A 19899-nucleotide genomic window follows, 5' to 3' on the forward strand; every position below is an offset into this window, starting at 1 on the left:
CACAAAGTTGGAATATTATGATTAGGCCCATTAGTCAAAAGACAAAAAAACCCATTTTTTTTAATTAAACAGCACAACTAATCTTCAGGTATGCCACAGAAAACATATCAAGTTCTAACTAGTTTACAGTATAACTTAAATAGTATAAAGGTTATCTTTTATGGCTCACAGTTCTGTTCTCCTTTGGAAATTTCTCCACAAAGGATAAGCTCTTTATGTCTCTTCCATTCTTGCACTACACAAAGCCATACTGATTTCCATCTTCTTTCTCAGCAAAGTTAATCATCATCTTTCAGAAAATTCTTCAATATATTTTTTTTAAGTTGCTATTGTAACTAAAATCAGCTGTGACATTGCTTTATCAGTCTTTGCTGCCAGAATTATCATTTCACTTTCAACAGGGTCACAGAGCTTTGTTGTCAAGCTTCTTTTTTTAAAAATAAAAGTCATGTACTTATAAAATATTTTATATGCTTTAATGCCATTAAACAATCTTAGCTAAAGCCTGGTTTTGTTCATTAAAAAAATACAATGACTCTAAATGAGAATTTAAAAAATAATATTCCTAGCTATTATCCACAATAATATAGAATCAAGCCAGTACTAAGCTTTCTCTCTGTTCTATTTTTCAGTAAATGCATATTGTTGTCTCACCAGTACACCAATTTGCTAACACTGACTCAGCAGAACTGAGTTTACTGTGCTGTGAATCAGCAGAGCAAAACAGTTTAAGTATAAACAACCAGGTGGCATTTTCAGAGAGACTCTGCTAGCATATACATTAAAAAAATTTAAAAAAAAATTAAAAAAGGAGGAATGTCAGGTTAAATGCATGCCTAGTAGGAGAGGCTTTTCAGCCCCAAATCCATTTTTTTTTTGAAAGTGGAATCAAGGAACAAGCATCACAAGGAGCTTTCCAAGCCTCTGTTCATGACAAAAACCTTATGTTTTCAAAACACATATGTATTAATTCAATTTTTTAAAAGCATAAAAATTTATTAGAGGAAAAGGGCTGCAATTAGTTTTATACCATAAAGATTTGCCTTAAGAGTTACACAAGCTAATGCTTTGAAACTGTTCCATGTCTAACATTTACCTAAAAGGATGTGTCTTCATATATATGCTGCAAACAAGATTTAAGGGTTAACTGTCTGTAATATTCACAAAAGTATGAACTATTCCATTAAGATCATTCTGAAATACAAAAAATCTCTCCCTAGGCATCAGCTACTGATTTTAGTGACAGCTAGATGGATGACTAGTCTGATCTGCTATAGCTTCTCTTGTCCAATCAAGCCCATTCAGTGATACCCATGTATCATCCTTCAAGTTTCTAAGCCATGAACTATGCATTCTTTATCCTTCTGCAGTTTCAAATTAATAAAAATAATTTGTATTCTTGGTCTGCAATATCATAAAACCCCTTCCTTTTGTAGAATTACATACAGCAACCTTGCTATTTCTGAAAACAACCACTTCTGTTTACAAAAACACTACTTGCTGTCTATTAGGGTGACTCACTAACAGATGCACCCTGTACACAAAGCAATTGCTGCAAAGCAGCTGACACCAAATTTGATGACCTGCAGCAGGGCATGATCTCTACCAAACTCAGCTGAAACCATTGGCTACAAAAAGATTTTAAATCCCTGCAGTTTAGCAAAAGCACTGTCTTGAATTCAGGTGAATGCAATACACTGCTGCTACACCAAACACAGATTCTCTTAAGCCAGTTTAACAATAAACAACCACCCCCAAAAGCAGTAAACCAGAAACCAGCTGAAGGTAACGAGGCTAAATATCTAAAGCTGAAACTGATTCTTTTCCTGCAGTAAGTTAGCATAGAAAGCTACCAGTGAAATACCACCAGGTGTTTAAAGCATTACCAACCATCATGTACCACAAAGATGGGAGAAAATATTTCAGAAAAGTATCTGCAATTCTGTTATCCACCTTATAATTTCACTGTATTCTCTCATCAGCTACTGTGTAATACAAATGCATGAAGCATAATCTGAAATACAGTGTTCTTCTCATTCTCATAAATTCAAATAAGAATATAATGTAGATAAACATGCATTTTGAAGAATATATATATATTTTTGTAGGAAAAATATTAAACATCTTGTACAGCTTTTACACATGCAAATGCTCACACCTGCATAAGTATTCTTTATTTACATAAAGAGGAGACCAAGTTCCTTTGTTTGTGTTTGCTTATCATCTAGAAACCTCTGTAGAAGTTTCTGCTTTGACAGCTATAGCCTAATCCAATGGCAAAGCTCCAAGTTTTTTTATAAAGTTTTTTTTATAAAGTTTTTCTTCAGCAAAGACTTATTGATGATGTATAGAGACCTGGGTTGAAGAAAGTCTGAGTCATTCCAATTCTTCCTATCCTCATACCCAAATTTTAGGGAAAAAAGCCAAAAACTTTTTTTCCCCTGTTCTGGAAGCTCAGATTACTGGTGTAGTCTTTGTAATCAGAGATTCTTCATGCTAGGGACATTCTAAGAGTGCTGTAGCTGCTTATGCAAAGTAGTAGCTCTCAGGTTTTTTTCCAAGCTAAAAACCCATACACATAATGAATTCAGGTTTCTTTCAAATCAATCATTAGGTTACAGTATGTTTCAATATAAAAATTGACTGTAACAGGAATCTCAGTTCTACTGATCTATGTCACAACTTGAATCCTTTCATTGTTTTCATTATCACATTTGGGCATCATTTGTCAATAATCCACTTTTCTCAGACTTTCAGGAGATTTACAAATATCATCACCAAAAATAAACTACTACATTTCACTTTCTTCACAGTAAAATTATGCCCAATGTAATAACGTGTTATCCCTTCAAAAATACCAAGTTCTGTCACAAGTCTTTAAAGAAAAGTAATAGCATTACTTAACTGAGTGATGGTAGCCATGAGTATTTTGCTATATTCATACAGATACAATCTCCAAAGGACAAGCTCATTGCTTTTAGAAATCTATTTCTGCATACAGTTCTGCTGACTAAAAAAAAAATGGCCAAAAGCTACCTCTCTCAGTTTAGAAGCTGAGCAAGGGGTTTCATCACTCTTATGGAAATAGAAATGTTTAGTCAGATTTAGATGGATTGTACAACATCAAAACAGTTTTTTGCTCTAGACCTTCATTCTAATAATAGTCTAAGTTTTGTCACAAGTCAATATGACTTACTACATATTAGTTCATGATCCTGCTTTTAGCTTGTTGCCTATCCTCAGACCCCATACAGAAACTATTCCCTCTTCCAGCATTTGGTTATGTTCTACTGCGTGGCACATCCAACAAAACAACCTTCCACTACTCCCTGGGAATAAAGCATATTGAAACAAAACACATAAATGTCCCAGCAGCATGTGAAAACTGATGTTTAAAACATACAGCTCTTCAGAAAACCTCCTATTAATTATTTCTCTCTGGACTTCAACAACAGAGGAGTCACTTTGATGCACTTGAACCACAAGCCTTGAAGACTGTTCTTTGGAGGAAAGATTATGGGCATGTGAAAAAGACCCAGGTCTGCCTCTGGAAGCAATCCTACTGTTGTGCACCTAAACCCCAGGGGTCAGAACTCACCATTCTCTCCCAGCATGGAAATACTTAGATACCCCTTCTATAGTAACACTGGCCTCCAAAGCCATAGCCCTCCTGAAAATTTTTTTGTAAGATTCTACAAAGTAGCACAGCCCTGTCTTGGGCCACTTTCCTGCAGCACCCAGCTTCCCACAAATGCTAGAAAACCTATAAACTTAATTTATTTCTATTCTGGAACAAGGCATAACAAGTACAAGCACTGTGCTACCTAACACTTGAGAAATGAAACCTTTTATAGTTTATTGTGTGAAGATCATGAGAGGACCCAGAAATACATTTTAAAAAAATTTAAAAGTTGTAGAAATAACATGACCCACATTTCAGCTAAGAAACAAAGATCTAGATCTAGTTGAAGTTGGCATAAGGAAAATCTCCTACTCCCAGAAACCAAAGACAGGAAGACCAATTTCAATCCTCCTGTTAGTAACTACAGAAGGCACAGTGTCAAGATAAGACTTTTGCATTAATACAAATTCAATAGAAGAAAAAAAAAAAATCAACCACACAACAAGAAAGTACACACAACCTTCCATTTTCGAATAGTGCAAACTGAAGCTGCAGAACAGAAAGATCGGGAAAAAAGAAAAAAAGGCAAAGCCAGCTGAAATACTACAAAGATTCTTCAACAATCTAATACATATAAGTATTAATGACTTCATTCATTAATTTGACCAGTTTCCATCACATGGGGATTAAAAGCAAAAACACAGCCTAAAATAGGCAAGTAAAGGGAAAACAAACTAGTGCATAGAATTTTTATCTGGATTTTAGTAAGAATTCACCTTTTAAGAGTTTACCAATTGTGACCTTTAGTCTTCTGCAAAAAAATACCTGCTTTTTCTTCAATACTGCTTCCTTTTAAATGGAAAAGAATTGTTTTCCTTCATCTTAACTATCTTTCCTGCTCAACTTTCACGTGTCATATACTAAAACTACACAGAGGACTAAGACAGCACTGCATCTCAACCTTTAAAGTAAGGCAACATAGCAAAAATTATTGCATTCACCTGGCAGGAGTACTTTCTTCATGTAAATGACAAACAGCTAATCAGAAACACCTGGAGTTCCACCCCATCAAATAGTTCAAAATACATAAAAAGAAGTTCAAAATATATAAAACTTTTTGGGCGAAGGTGAAACATCTTCACAGTCAAAAGTACTCTTTCTTATTTCTGCCTCTTTAGGATCTGCAAAACAGTTTTCTAACACCTCTCTCCTCCCCAAAATTACATTAACAACTTATAATTATGCATGAAGAGATGGCTTCTTTAGAGCTCCTGAAAACTTATGATGCAGAAACTGTCCAGCAGATACAGTCTGCCTTCATACACATCCAGTTCAAGCTATTTTCCACACAAAATTTGCTAAGGTAGCCCTGGGCTGTGTTTCTCCAGTAATCCCATTATGTTCAAACTGTTCAAACACCTTGCATGGTAGGATTTTTCCTTCTGCTGGCCGCTGTAAAGACGTGCTCCTAGCCTTTTGTGACAAGTTGTGCCCCACGCAGTTGTCCTGCTAGCTCCTAAAAATCTTGTGTATGTAGCCTGCAAAAATGAACCAAAGCAATCATCTGGTTCAATAAAGAGATTATCAGTTCCTTCAAAACACCACCTCCACCTGCAAAAGTTTAAAAAGACAGAACACAAGTGACTCAGACCTCTTCATCAAGTTTAAGGATTTCTGCGAGCTTCTTCAGTATTTTTATAAATAGATGCTCATTTTTGAGCATTTTGTACTAAAAATAACTTCAGAAGAACTCAAAACCAGCTAGCCTTAATTCAACTATGAGGAAACAGGTACACAGAATTTAGAGTTTTCAAGCATCAAATATTTAAAATCTGCTTTTTAAGTGCACAAAACTAAAATAAAGTATATACTAGAACTCTGTCCCTCTTGGAGATCGATCACTTAGTAAAACTATGGTGAACATTTCTTTTTTTTTAACAGTGATAAAAAGCTTTTTTCAAGAAGAAGGAATGAGAGAGGGTCTTGATCACAAGCACCTTCTCAACACGATGATGTTTCACCAAAAGGGGAAAGAGAGAACCAGTGTTAAGAAAGTAACTTATTATTCATGGTTCTTTTATTCTATGATACACTGTTTTCTCTCCAGTGTTTAATTTCTACCAACATTTCATGAAGAAAGTTGCAGACCCTTACTTTTGGGACATGACTTTTATAAAATATTTTAAACCATTTTACACAATCATATTTCTCCAATTTTACCTCTTTCTTCCCACATGCACACCATTCCTCTAGTATCACCCTCTCCTTATAGTGACTCAGCATTTCTGAGGCATTCAGATCTAATCCCACAAACAGGCCATATTACATTATTCTGACTACAAAGAAAGTTCCACAGAAAGGAGTCCACTGAATATTATCAATAGTTAAGGACTGTTTCCACATCATATGCCTATAAATGGCATATTAAGGTTGATAAGAAAATACAGGTTAAAATGTATAGTCCCAAGAATAGCAAAAGAGCAACAAAAACAATTTTCCTCTATATTTTCCACATTTTTTCCTAACCATCTTCCACGTATACATATGTAAGGCTGTCTTAACTTTTTTCACATGGTATTAAAAAAAAAACCCCTTAATACAGATGTCTTTCTCTACCTAACTATGAAGGTATTTTGGCTACTTCTCTTTATTACCATTGTAAGAGTCATCAAAATCTCACAAGCAGAATTTATTACAATATAGCATTTATTTTAATTCTGGGGAATGATAAAAACCAGTATTGAAAAGAATTCTCTCCCTAAATCAAAATCAACCCCTGGGTATCTTTCACAATCAATTGCATTGTTTTGTTTATGGGTTTGTTTGGGTTGTTTCCCTTTTACACCTCCCAGATTTCCTTTAGGCCCCAGTTATTGCTCTACAGAGAAGATTATAGCAAATGTTAGACAGAAAAGAATAATACAATAACCAGTATTTTAGTTGTTGTAAAGTAGATGAAAGGGCAAAGAAATTACTTCCTGCAAGGAAAGGCGCAAGTTGGGGAAAAGACGTCAGGTACAATGATCTGGAAGAAAGATACAAAAATCCATCCAGACAAAGAACAAAATCAACCTTTTCCTTCAATTAAATATAAACAATAAATATAAAATCATAGAAATTTCATGCCAGAAGAATGAAGTCAACATAATGCCACTCTCCATGAAGGTCCAGGATTAAGGAAGCCTTCTGTAGGAAAAACTGCTACATTAGCATTCCCTGTGCTTAAAAGGGACATAGTGAGTAGAAAGAATATCCACTTTATAGTCAGCAGCAAGCATTCCCAAGGAAATCAATACCAATTCTGTCAGCACCGATTTCTGCAGAGCTTTACTCCAACATGTGGATACAAGGTAGGGCATAGGAAAGAATGAGAACATTCTCATGGGCAGTGCTGAGTAAGTGTAAAGACTGGTGAACATTGTCCCCTGTGGATTTCAAAAAAACCCACATACACCAACATGGAAGAAGCAATATTCCCAAAGGCAAGCCTGCAAGCATTTGTAAATCCCTTTCTTCCCAAGAGAGAAACAGCAACACCTTAGTGTTTTAAGTGTATTTAAAAGAATTGTCTCACTTGAAAGACTATTAGTTCAAGTGTTCTCTGAAGCAGCTCCAGTTTCCAACAAACAAAAACCTTTTCTGTGCCAACCATAACATATGGGTGTATTGAGATGCATCCAAAGGCACACACTAGTATCCATGTTCAATAAACTAGGAAGCAACCTTTCTTCCTATTAAAACATAAAAACTGTACAGCTATCTCACCTTCTTTTTTTTCAAAGATTATTCAGTGCCTTTTTATTAATTCCACATCTGAAATGGCACATAATCAATATCAACATAAACACATTAACATGTATTAAATTCACTGTCTAAAATTTCAAGAGAAATGCCATTCAATAGGTAGGAACTCCATTATAGCTAAGTCCTTCAGTAATATCATACACAATTATTTGCTTTGTTGCCTCTTCCCTACCATGGCAATCTCTTTATAGTTAAACATCTTTATCTTCACTTTACCTTTCATCCTGAAGGAAAAAATTAATTTTTTAAATAAAGACTTATAAAAAGAGGATGAAATAAATTTAAATTGATATAGTTAAGACAGGTTTATTTCTTTACAAAGTTATTCCACAAAACCAAAGTTTGTTCAGTTCCATACAATTTCAGGAAAAAACAAAACAAAACCAAAACAATCAACTTATTAGCGACATCCATACAATACAGAATATTAGATCTTGCCATTAAAAATGAGGAATGCAGGTACTGTTTGACAAAAAATGATAACACTTTACAGTGGTCTTCACTGGCCATACAGTGGCAGGAAATGAATGCTGCATTTACTAGGCAAGTAACTCATGCTGTAAGTTTAGGATTCCAAAGAAGCTCCCTATGCAGGTACTTCTGCAGTCTAGAGCTATTTCAGAACATTTTGTTGATGGTGGTGTACCAAAAGAGAAGACATCAGGGTCTGTGCTGATTAGTCAAGTCAACTTCACCTAATTCTCATTTGTTTTATCTACAGTTCAGTTTCTGAATCATTCTGATATTCAAAATAAATATTTTTAAGTTAACACAAGGGAAATCACATTCTTGTTTAATTACATGTAATCCCTTAATTCCTAAAAATTGTGGTAGGGACCACCATTAAGTCTTGAATATCTACAGATCAAAACCAACACAGCTTCACATCACATACCAGTGTTTTGAAAATTCTGCAGATGAGCCTCTTGTTACCCTACCTTGTCATGTTTCTGCTGGTGCCTTGCCCTGGTATCCAGGATATGGTAAGGAGTCTCAGAGTCTCTGTTGATGTAATAGATTAGTCTTGAAGGCAGTGTGATTTCTTTCTGGATTGCATTGCTGTAGCTGTTATTTTTACTGTTACTGCTGTTACTCTGTTGAAATGTATTCTCTTCATCTGCCAGTACTTCCTCTATACCGCTTGCTGTTTCATTCCAGTGCAGGCCTGGGGAAGAAAGATATGCCAGCCATAAATTCCATGGCAGAATGTGTTTATTTCCATGAAAAAGCTACATATTTGCTTGCAGTTTTCTAACATTTTACTAATCACTCAAGCAAACAAAAAAGATAGCTTACTCACTGAGCTAGATTTGATTCATTTTTCACACATAAAATGATTTCAGAAAGATGATTATTTATTTAATTGCATATACATTTTCATATGCAGTCATAGATTATAAATATTTTAATACCTCTCAACCTTCAGGAAGAAAAAAACCCCCAACTTAATGGATGTTTAGTTTCCCCCCACCCCCTCTCGGATAGCTAAATTCTTTCACAAAAAAACCACGAAATCTGCAAAAAGCTAAGAATACTCCCTGCGTTGAGCCCATGTGCACTGAATGCAAAACTTCCTATTATATAAGGGAATTAATTTCTACTTCTTTTAACTTTGACGAGAGCCCTTTTCTTCAGTAACAGCTTTTGAAATGAAATCCTCTCTCTTTCCTCATTAAAATTTCAAGCCAGTCAATCAACGCCATGTAGCAACATAACAATACTACAATGTAACGGCAATGTACCAACAATAATAACAAGATGCACAGACAGGCTGCAATCACAGCATTCCACATGTCACCTATATGCAACCAAGAGCAAATAAACAACAAAGCATACACGAAAATCCGACACCAAGCAGACAAATCAGCGGACCGGCGTCCACCTGCACCGAGACACACACAAAGCCCACCGAAGCTTTTCGTGTCGCATCCCTCACCGGCGTCTCTCGGCGCACAGCATCCCTACCCAGCACACTGCAGCACCGGCACCGCACGTACCTCGCTTTTGTGCAAGCAAGCAAGGCAAGGAAATGCTAACTGAGCCCCGGGTTTAGACACGCCGACACAGACACGTACACAAAGCTGGGAGCGGGAAGGGAGGAAGGAATGGTCGAGGGGAAATGGTCAGGCACCCGCACCCCCCATACCCACCGGCGGCCGCTGCGCCCGCGCGGGCCCGGGGGCAGGAGGAGCCATGGAGGAGCAGGAGCAGCGAGACGAGGCGGCCGAGGAGCGGCAGGAGTGCGGGGCGGCGGCGGCCGCCGCAGCCAGGCTGCCGCAGGGAGCTGCTGCCGGGCGGCTTCATGGCTCATAGCGCCCCGGGGCGGGGGGGGCAGCGCGGCACAGCCCTCACGGCCGGCGGGCTGTGCCCGGGGGGCGCGGGCGGAGCGGCGCGGGCGGCTCCCGGCAGCGGCACCGCCCGTGCGGCTCCTGCCGCCGCCGCCGCCGTGAGGGACACAGCGGCACCTCAGCGCGGGGGCGGGCAGGTCCCCGCAGCGGCACCGCCCGTGCGGCTCCTGCCGCTGCCACCGCCGCCGCCGCCGTGAGGGACACACCGGCACCGCCTCGACACCTCAGCGCGGGGGCGGGCGGCGGCGCGCGCGCACCTTCCGCGCCCGCCCCCGGCCGCGCGCCCCGCGCACGCGCGCTCGGGCCGGGCCGGGCGGGGCAGCGGCCGCTGTCCGACGTGCTGCCCGCGGCACCGGCGGGACGCGGCTCCCCCGGCACCCCCTGCCCGCCGCACAACCGGGAGAGGTGCTCCGGCCGCGGGGTGACCGCCGGGGTCCCGCGGTGCGGCGGGGCGCGGCCGAACGGGCTGACGCGGCGGCCGGGAGCCGGTGCGCGGCTGCCCGCGGCGTAGCGCGCAGACCTCTCCCGTGACGGGGCACAGCCGCAAACAGCTGGGGTTAGAAATTATTGTAAAGAACTTTCACGCAGAGTGAAATTAGTTTGAAATCCGTCAGCCCTGAGCAAAGTTCGGGAGTCTCCGGAGACACGGAACAGCAGCGGGAGCAGCCCGCTCTCCTGAGCGCAGGTCAGCTCTGCAGCTGAGCGTTCCAGAGCTGGCATTCCCCAGCTACTGCAGAGGGAGGCATGGGCAGCCCCTGCTCCAAGCGTTGTGCGGAATTTCAGGCTTCCTCCTCTCCTCCCTCCCCCGACAGATCTCTTCCTTGCATCCCCCGGCGTTCTCTTTGGTCCCTGGGACCCGCTCATCCTTGCTGACTGCAGCTACGCCCTGCAATGGAGGGGGGTGGAGGTGGGAACCAAACGGTAACAAAAAAAAAAAGTGTACATATATTACAAAGAAAATGAATGTGTGTACAATAAACCAAGAGGAGGACCGCAGGGAGGTGCGTGGTCAGATTGACCTGTGTAAATTCACTCTGCTGCGCCGTGACCCGCAGCAGACACAAGGGCTGGTGCATTTCTGTGCAGTGAATAGTATCTCTCATACTTCCAGTCCAGCACGCCTGGGGTGAACCACCAACACGGGGAATAGTTGCGAAGATAAAAATAACTTCAAAGAGATAAGAGAAGAAGAATCTGCTGCTTTGTATTCATTCCGTGACTTCAGGAGTCAGAAAACCTGAGTGAAGAGACAAGTTGAGATATGGAGTTCTTAGCAAACACTTTGCCCAGCAGACTTATAATACCCAAGAACAGATATGCTTTATTTTGGTGTAAGTCTTGCTGCTGAGAAAATAAAGATGTTTTCTCTCTCTCTCTCTTTTTTTTTTTTTTTTTTTTTTAATTGGATATTGCTTTTTATTTGTCTGTTTACTCCTTCTAGTCTGAGTCTGAATACCGCATGGATTTCCAGAAAGATAGGTAGTGTTCTGTTTCACATAATTTTCTCTACATTCCAGCCTGACTTCATTATCATTGCAATTTAGAAAGTATAAGCAGTTTTACAGATCACCATGCAGACTACTTTATAACAGTAGTGTCATTAGTTTTTTAAAAAATTAAATCTGAATTCTCATGCTGGAGATGCTGCTCGTGGAAACTCAAAATCTTGGTGTGTAGCAGCAGACAAACACTTTGAAAAGACAGGTCCATGGTATTGCCGAGGGTAAAAAAAATATATACTATGTATCCTAGGATTTCAATGTTGTCTATGTTTATTGGGAAAGCTATACCAGTTTTCTACATAAAATGATTTTCCTTAAATCTCAAATGTCCAGGCATTTTCCATGCAGCGCACCCAGCCCAGCTGCTCCTCATCACTGATATCACTAGAATATTTTAAACAGCAGCTTCATGTTTCTTCCCATCAACATATAAACAGAACAAAGGATCAGCTATGTTAGTGCGTTCAGATCTAAAATAAATACAACTTTTACAAAATATTTCACAAGCAAAGAGAAAAAGAGTAGAATGACCATGCAATTAAAAAAAAAAATCCATAAACTTTCACCACACAAACAAGTCTAGTAACAATGAATCCTGGAAACACTTGCTGTCTGAAACTATTAAGTCCTGAATTTGCCGGCCAGATTTTGAGGGTAAAAAATAATGATTGCCTTTTTGTACAAAGGTGGTTTAGGGCAGAGATTTTCTGAAGTTCTTTTAACTCATGTACAAGCCTCCAGCAGAAATAATCACCTGAAGATCTATCTAAAGCAGACATGCTTAGTCTCCAAACCCCCAGCTCAAACTGTCTCACAAGCCTGTGTCCTATTACAAATGACAGCTGCTTTTTCTTTTTCTGAACTTTCTTTCAACTTTGAAAGACATTGTGAAATATTCCCAAATAGATTGCACTGCAGATGTCTGAAAACAAAAATACCACAAGGATGGGTTATGGTAGCATCTGTATCCAGTGAAAGAAATGGAAATGTCTAAGTCAGAAGCACACAGGAAACAGCTGACAGCTGGAGCTTCAAGACTGGCTGGGGAGCAAATGTGTACCATGCAAGGTATACACATACTTTTGATCAGGGTGTTAAATAGACTTTACATCACAACTTCAGATAATTGCCCAGAACTTTCCAATTCCTTCCTCCTTTATCAGTGGGGCAGTGAGCACATGGGATGAAATGTCGTAGTGTCACAATTCAAATTAAAAAGGCTTCAGATGCAAAACTGCTGATTATAATCTTGGCTGTTCATATTGATACTCAGGTGGATGGTCCAGACTGTTATCTCAGCCATAAAGATTTCCAACAAATTTCCAGCACAGACAAATGCCTTTTCTGATGTTACTTGAAAAAAATCATATCACTTGTCCTGGAAAATCTCTATGTAAAATATAGGTTTAAAGAACTTTTTCCTTACAAAATAGAAATAATATGTTTCTTTCTGAGTGAGAACAATAAGACAATATCTTACTAGAAAATAATTTCTAGTAGTCTCTTATCTCATATTTATTTCAAGAATCTGCGTAACAAGTCCATGTAACAAATCCAAGTAACAAATAAGCAAGTGGGATATTCCTGGATGTTCCCCACAGAGAAAATCTGGTTTTCATTTTAACAGAAAGAGGAGTATTTTTGTTGCAGATGGAATATGGAGGAGACAAGTTCAGGAGATGCAAACATCAATGACTGATTTATCACACAGTCTTTGCAAGGATGCCATAAGAACAACTCAAATTTACAGCATTATGATTATTACAGAGAAGCAAAGCATTAGCATAGTTTGATACTTCGGTAGTAACAGGTGATCCCAGCTGGGCAGCTCCAGACTGACCCTGGGCAATGGAAGGTACAAACACCACGGGGTGCAGGCAGCACAAACAGCACGGCAGAAGGAGCTGTTGATGAACTCTGCTCCCAGAGAAGGGCAGCAGTCAAGCCTGATTCTGATTTACTCACATTACTGCAGCACCAGCAGGCTCAGCAAGGGTCCTGCTGTGCTCTGTGCTGTATGCACAGGACAAAATGATACACCCCTCTTAAGAGAAAGTTACTTTTTATTTGCAATAGCAAATAGCCCAGCCAATGCTGTAAATAACAAAAGAAATCTAACACCTCTAGGACAGGCACCAAGCAAGTCTAAAAAGTGGTAATTACCCAGGGGACTTTTAACAATAGAACCTCATTAGCTGGCACTAACTAATGCACACAACCTATAATCTACATGCAAAAGAGGGTGGTAGCCATTCTCTATTTCTCAACAGGGGGTTAACAGTGAAGACAAAACTATACTGAAACTTCATGCCACCCATATTTCCTTACTTTGTATCATATGCAGTGTAAGTACGGATAATTTATACTGAGAAGAAAGCTGGTAATTGCAATGAACAACGCATTGCATTAGCATAACTGGTTTTAATCATTCCTGTTTGAATACTCACCAATTCTCCATGTTCAGCTATTCTTAAAGACGTCCTCAGTAAGAGTGAAAGAGAATATTGCTGTTAGAAATTTTTGTATTGCTACATCTCTTGCTACACCTCCCACCACCTAACAATGCAGCAGCAACACAGCATTTAGTCAGAAAAATCAGTACTTTTCATTTATACTGTTTATTTTAGCCTCTTGAAATACTTTTCAGTAACTGAAGGGGCAGGAAAGCATTAAGTGATACAGTAATGTGAGAAACACATAGGACAGATTCAGGAAACAGAGCACTGACTCTAGATTGTTCAGAAGCAGATCAATTTCCAAACTGTAGATCTAACAGAACTGGGTTTCCATTACCCTTCACTTTTCCATGTTTATTTCAACCTCATACACTTTAGAGGAAGAGCTTTCTCCTGCTACTTCACAGTTCAACAGAGTCCTAAAAACAGTTTTCCCATCTATGTACAATAGTAAAACAATGTACAATAATACAAAAATACAATAATACTATTTTAAACACAGTAATACTATAGAACAAGATATAGTAAAAAATGTCCCTTTTCCCTCAGAACTGTCACTCATTTACTGAGATCTGTGTGCACATCTTCATTAATAACTCTACTCACCAGTGGTACTGGGCAAATGAACTCTTTTGCAGTACTGTATGTTCCAGCACTCCAGGAGAGAATATACACAGTAATTAGGATATACTTGCCAGCCCTCTCCCCTTAACACTGTGAAACGTTAATGATAAGGTCAAGTGAACAAAGTAAAATGATAAAAGAATATATCTTAACAGTGTTCAGCAGAAAAGGAAAGGGAACATAGATATGCTGCTAGTAGCAAATGGGTCAGAGGGTTTATTAACTGCAGTTCAAATTACATCCAGGTGAAATTTAAAAATCAATCATTTAATTCTGGATGCAGAAAAAATTATTTTGAATAAATGTGCCAGGCTAATTTCAGAATTAACACCGTGTCCTCCTGTATAATTAACTACAGTTTTATAGCCAAAGGATTTTACAAGCTATTTAGTAGGATTCCTCAACAGCATTTAAGCAACAGCATGTAAGAAATTGTACACAAGACACCACAGTGAGAGTTTATGCCATCAATGGAAATATTCTCGTACTAAAAACTCTAATTATTTACCATATTGTCCAAATTTTTAATGAGAGAGAGAGCAGCAGCAGAAACATGCTGGTCAATGAGGCTACCTAGAACATATTTGTCAACTGTTCTGATACAGATATACTTAGCAAGTAAAACATATGCCACCAGCAGGGAAAAAAAAAGGCTTCCCTTCCAATAAGCAAGCACTTCTAACTCTGGCTGTGTCAGCAGCCTGCTTCATGCTAGCTTGTTTCACTCTTGTGAGGTAAAATGTAAAAATAGTGTCAAAAAAGTAAGATGGGGTGGCAGGGGAAATCTTACTTAGATATGTACTTTGATTTATATATCCTTCAAAATAAATACATGGAGTTTACATCCTGAGCACTTGCCAGAGTTGATCAAACACTCCCAAGTGGTAGGTTCTAAAAAAGCTAGATTGCAGCTATTCCAGTGCAGCTTTGGAAAGGGGAGGGATGATGTCATCACTCATTCCCTTACACACTGGCACAGGGGAGAAGGGGACAGCAAGGGATTTCTGGAATCATCATGTCCAGCCCCAGGCTATTCCACTGCACAGTTCATTCCATACATTGCCTTCAAGAGTAACTGGGGAGTTTGTCTACCACTACCACTGTGAGGCTGTTCCAGAAACTCATGGTTAGAATCACTAAGCAATCCTCCTCCTTCCTAGACTCAATTTATTCATGCCCAAGAGAAACCCATTTGTTCTTGTGCCCCCCTTTTGTTCCTGAGGCAACACTAGCACTAATAGCTCATTCCCTCTACTGGCAGAAAGGACCAGGCTCTCAAAGCTTACAGCATCTAAGCCCAAGTGATAGGTGAAAATTTCATGAGACTGAAGATGAAAATATCTTTTAGCAGAGAGAGGCCCCAAAGAGTAAAGGCTGCATTAGCCTGAGAAGCAGAAGGGATATGGCCATGTCAGTACAATACATGCTTGAGCTACTAAACCTCACTGGGAAAAGGAACTTGCTATCTATAGCTGCAACTGCTTGGAAGATGGCTCACTGGGTGTGGACACAGAGAATTTAGAGGTGTTACAGTTGCTTTTCTAATGTTCACCCCAAAACAGAAATATTCTTCCTTCAATAATTGGCAGATGCTGAGGTGCTGCTCAGGTACAGTCTTGCATTCAAGAGACACTTGTGCTGCTGCTGCTGCTGCTGCTGTCATCACTGCTGTCACACTATGCTATAAAAGGTAGGTAAAAATGCTGAGAAGTAGCAATGTTCATTGCATGAGGAAAATCCTGGTGTTTCCAAAAAATGCAGCTCTACGAAACAGGCGGAAAAACCCCCAGAAACTGTTATATCCAATTAGGCATCATGCCTTTTCATCATTGACAAATTTGGACCAGTTTCCCTGCTCTTTCCCTAATTAGGCATAGAGATGAATCAGACATGAAACACACTACCCTAAAAGATTCCTATTTGATGCTGTATCTAGGCTTTGGCACTGATTCCCCTAAAGAGACTAAAACATTTAACCATTATTTCTCTAGAGAGATTGTCTGAATTTTTAAGAAAAACCAGTGCAAAGTATTATCAAATTGTTGCCCTAAAGCCCTAGGGTGTCCCCAACATATATGAGTTACCAAAACTTATTTTTAAATCACAGAAATAACTTGCAATATTCGACATGGATCACAGATTGGTGTGCTATGATTCCCACACCCAAGATCTTCTTAACTAATTTCCTTATAAGTTTTATATACAACCAAAGAAAGGCCTCTTTCAGCTTCTCCCTGCCTGTCATTCTGGACCTATAGATTCCCAAATCTTAGAAGTTAGTCACAGATTTGGTCATTCTTATAACCCATCTGTCAAAGAGAGCATCCACATAGTTGTTTTGCAGCATTGCATCAAATTATGTACAGATCCCAGGGAATGTTTTGCATAATTTCTGCTATTAATGTCTTGCTTCCCAAGGAAGCTCATGTAAATTTGCAATCTTCCAAAGCACAGAAAGGATTATGACCCAACAGTATTTTACTGCTTTCCCAGACTTGAGCTGGCAGTGCCATAATGCAGCACATAATTCAGGGGTTTACTTCTGCTTTGTCATCTTTATACAAATGCAAATAAAATCCAAAAAGTCTTTCCCAAATGCAGTGCACACCCCTCAGGCTTCATGTTAATTTTCTAGACAAAAATCTCAGCCACACATCTTTAGAGCACAAAAAAAACCCTGAAGCCCTCACAACCATGAAAGAGGGTACTCCTCTCTCACTCCCACAGGAGCCACACACAGCCCTCCCATGTGGATTGTCATGTCAAGAACCCACACCTGGGGGATGTGAAATTATGTCCTTTACCCCGCTCCTTTCATTTTTCCTTTCACCCACATGAACTCACACTTAGTCACCCTTCAAAGATCTTATTATTTCTTTATAAGCATATGTTCCCCATGGTTTTCTGGAATTGCTTGTCCCACTAGTTAACCACAAGTTTAAACACACATTATTATTTGTTGTTACTATGGAAATGTAGCATGTTTTTAAAGACATCCTTGGAAATTAAAGCAGTAAGATAAATTATTTTTTCCTGCATGTAGTATCTTTGTAGCAGGCATGATTGAGAAAGTGCTACTTTTCCTATACCCCCCCCCCCCCACTACCAATACAGGTTTTTTATTCAAAATCCATAGTTCAAAAATAACTTTTTCTTTTATTACTTATAAAACTGCTTATTATGAGGAATTAATTAATTTGCTTTTATCTCTTAAATTCCTTCCATATCTTATGACTAAGAAATGCTCTAACATTAACCATCTTTCAGTTTCTCATCTCTTCATCCCACTTTTTACATGTGGACACCAGAAGCCCCATAAATAAAGAAGAAGGTTGCTTCTTTTCTCAAGGTTGTTGCCTTGAGAAACTAAAGGCTTTAATGATGTCAGAACAATTTCTTGGTGCAGATGAGCACAAGGGTCATGGCACAATTGTCTCTGCACACAGGTGCCTACTGCTTAAAGACAGACATCACCACAAACAGTCCATACCTATAATTCAGGTTTGGATTCACCCTTTACAGTATCACAGTTAAAGAATTTCCAATAAATATTAAGAAAATCATAGGAATACATTAACTAGTAGCAGAAAATGTTTGCTTACTTTAAGCAACTCCAGAGAATTAGCTGTTCCTACTTGTAGCTGAAAAGCACCAGTTTGCTGATAATCAAAGCATTGTAAGCATCAAGTACCTAAACAAGAACCAGAATTTTAAAAGAATCTCACTGCTAACAAAAATGGATTTCGGACCAAATAATATTCCCATATCACATATGTACACAAAGCTTGGATCATAGGGCTGCAAAATAAAGTATTTACTCAGAGAAATTTGAAATATCCTGAATTTTTATTACAGTTGTCACGTGCTGATACTGCATGTGGAACTTGGATTGCAAAAGAATTTCTTAAATAAATAAACAAATATGCTTCAGCTGGCAGAGTTTGGTGGATTGGAGCATTAAACAGCAGGGGAACATGCCCAAAGGTACAAAGCAGATTAACTAGACAGTCTAAAGGACGGTCTGACCTCTGCTGGCCAAAGGCATTTCAAGGCCCTTCTCACTGGACAGTGTTTTCCTGACTGTTTTTGGGGTTTTTTTTAAAAAACATTATTTTAGCCCCATCCCAATTGGTGCTCTCCAACATAGTTGCATAATCCATGAAACCTCAATTTACCAAAGAGATCCTGCTGAGCACAAAATATCTCTTTTTGCTCATTCTGCTTACAGATAAATTGACTTTTCTTGTAGAAGAGAAAACTGCTTTTAAACAGCCTATACTATCCATTGATTCAGGCTCTGTTTAAATAATACAACAGTTTATCACAACATTATACCACCTACAAACTCTAGGAGGGAAATAACAGTAGCTGAATGGATGTGGACAAGGAGCATCACTGTAATAAAATCAATGTGATCAGAATTATAGTATTTTTTTGCATTATTTTGCTAAGTGACAATCACAAGAAACCTATGCAATTCTATTTCTGCTTCAGGAAGTCTGGTCTCTCCATAGTTCAATTCAAAATGTCAGCCTGTTTTATGCTAGCTAATGAATGACCTTATTTTCTCGAGCCTAATTGTTTTAAACCTGACTTTTCCAATCTGCTGCAGCCCAGCACCCAGACCAATGTAAAAGAGCACTGCTTACCTCCTAGGAGATACCACACTTGAAACCTCCCTCTCTATAGTTTTCAAGTGAATTTAGTTATTTCTATTTTGAGAACAGCCCTTACAGATATGGGCATATGGTAACAGCCCTCAGTCTGGGCTTAGATAAGATACAAATAGTCTTCCAGAGACATTTAAATGCAGGTTTCTGGAGCCCTTTTGGTCACAGACAAATGTGTTAAGGCAACCAGTTGTAGAGCCAAAACTAGAATCTGTACTGGAAGCACTAATATGCTTATCCAGTCAGGGCAGAAAATGTTATTTGGCTGATATGAGCTGTCATGCAGCTGAACTGAGAGCTCAAATTTAAAATATTCATCATCATCCTAGCAATCTTATCATCCCCTCCCTTCTCCAAGAGAGCAATGAAGAAACAGCTTTACATTTTCAGAGGTAACTGTTTTACAGAGGGAACATCTTTTGTTGCCAAGCCTGAGTCATCCCTACAGACTCATTGCTTGAAGAAGCGTGCACATAGAACTGACAGCTGATCACAAGCCATCTCCCAACTTCCATAAAATCTTATCAGTTTTAAAGCAACCTAGTAAAATTAAAACACAGTAACCTTTCTTTTATAGTGGCAAACATTAATAAAACTCTCTGTTACAGTAGTTATGAAGAAGGAAGACTTTTATTCATAAAACTAGGTCAGTGAGGAAATGACGTGCTCACATAGCAGGGGTGTGCAGATAGCATATTTGCCAGCTTGTTACCACAGCCTGGACTGCCCCATTTGCCTCTCAGCTGCTCCCAGTGCAGTTCTGGCACTGGACCACCAGCCTGGAATGCTCCCCATCACACATTCACAGGTAGGTACATGGGTCAGGCACTGGGCTGCCTCTCTGGCCCATGGCCACCTTCAGGCTCTTCTTTG

The 19899-nt window shown here is 39.4% G+C and overlaps 1 protein-coding gene across 6 annotated transcripts in view; it reads right to left on the reverse strand.

Moving 5' to 3' along the window:
• The window catches only part of ADAM23 (ADAM metallopeptidase domain 23), a 70138-nt gene extending 60170 nt beyond the window's left edge, over positions 1-9968 (reverse strand). For 5 of the 6 annotated variants that reach the window (XR_013774961.1, XM_079311480.1, XM_079311478.1 and 2 more), the window contains exons 1-2: positions 9577-9968; positions 8365-8591 (exon numbers count right to left, since the gene is read on the reverse strand). Coding sequence is in view for 5 of the 6 variants with exons in the window: in XM_079311480.1 (XP_079167606.1) it covers positions 8365-8591; positions 9577-9730 (381 nt within the window). In the remaining variant the exon portion in view is untranslated. The remainder of the gene's footprint in view (positions 1-8364; positions 8592-9576) is intronic. The other variant, XM_079311477.1, reaches the window with a different exon arrangement.
• Positions 9969-19899: the final 9931 nt, after the last annotated feature.

Source organism: Erithacus rubecula, assembly GCF_903797595.1.
Source record: "Erithacus rubecula genome assembly, chromosome: 8".
Classification (NCBI taxonomy): Eukaryota; Metazoa; Chordata; class Aves; order Passeriformes; family Muscicapidae; genus Erithacus; species Erithacus rubecula.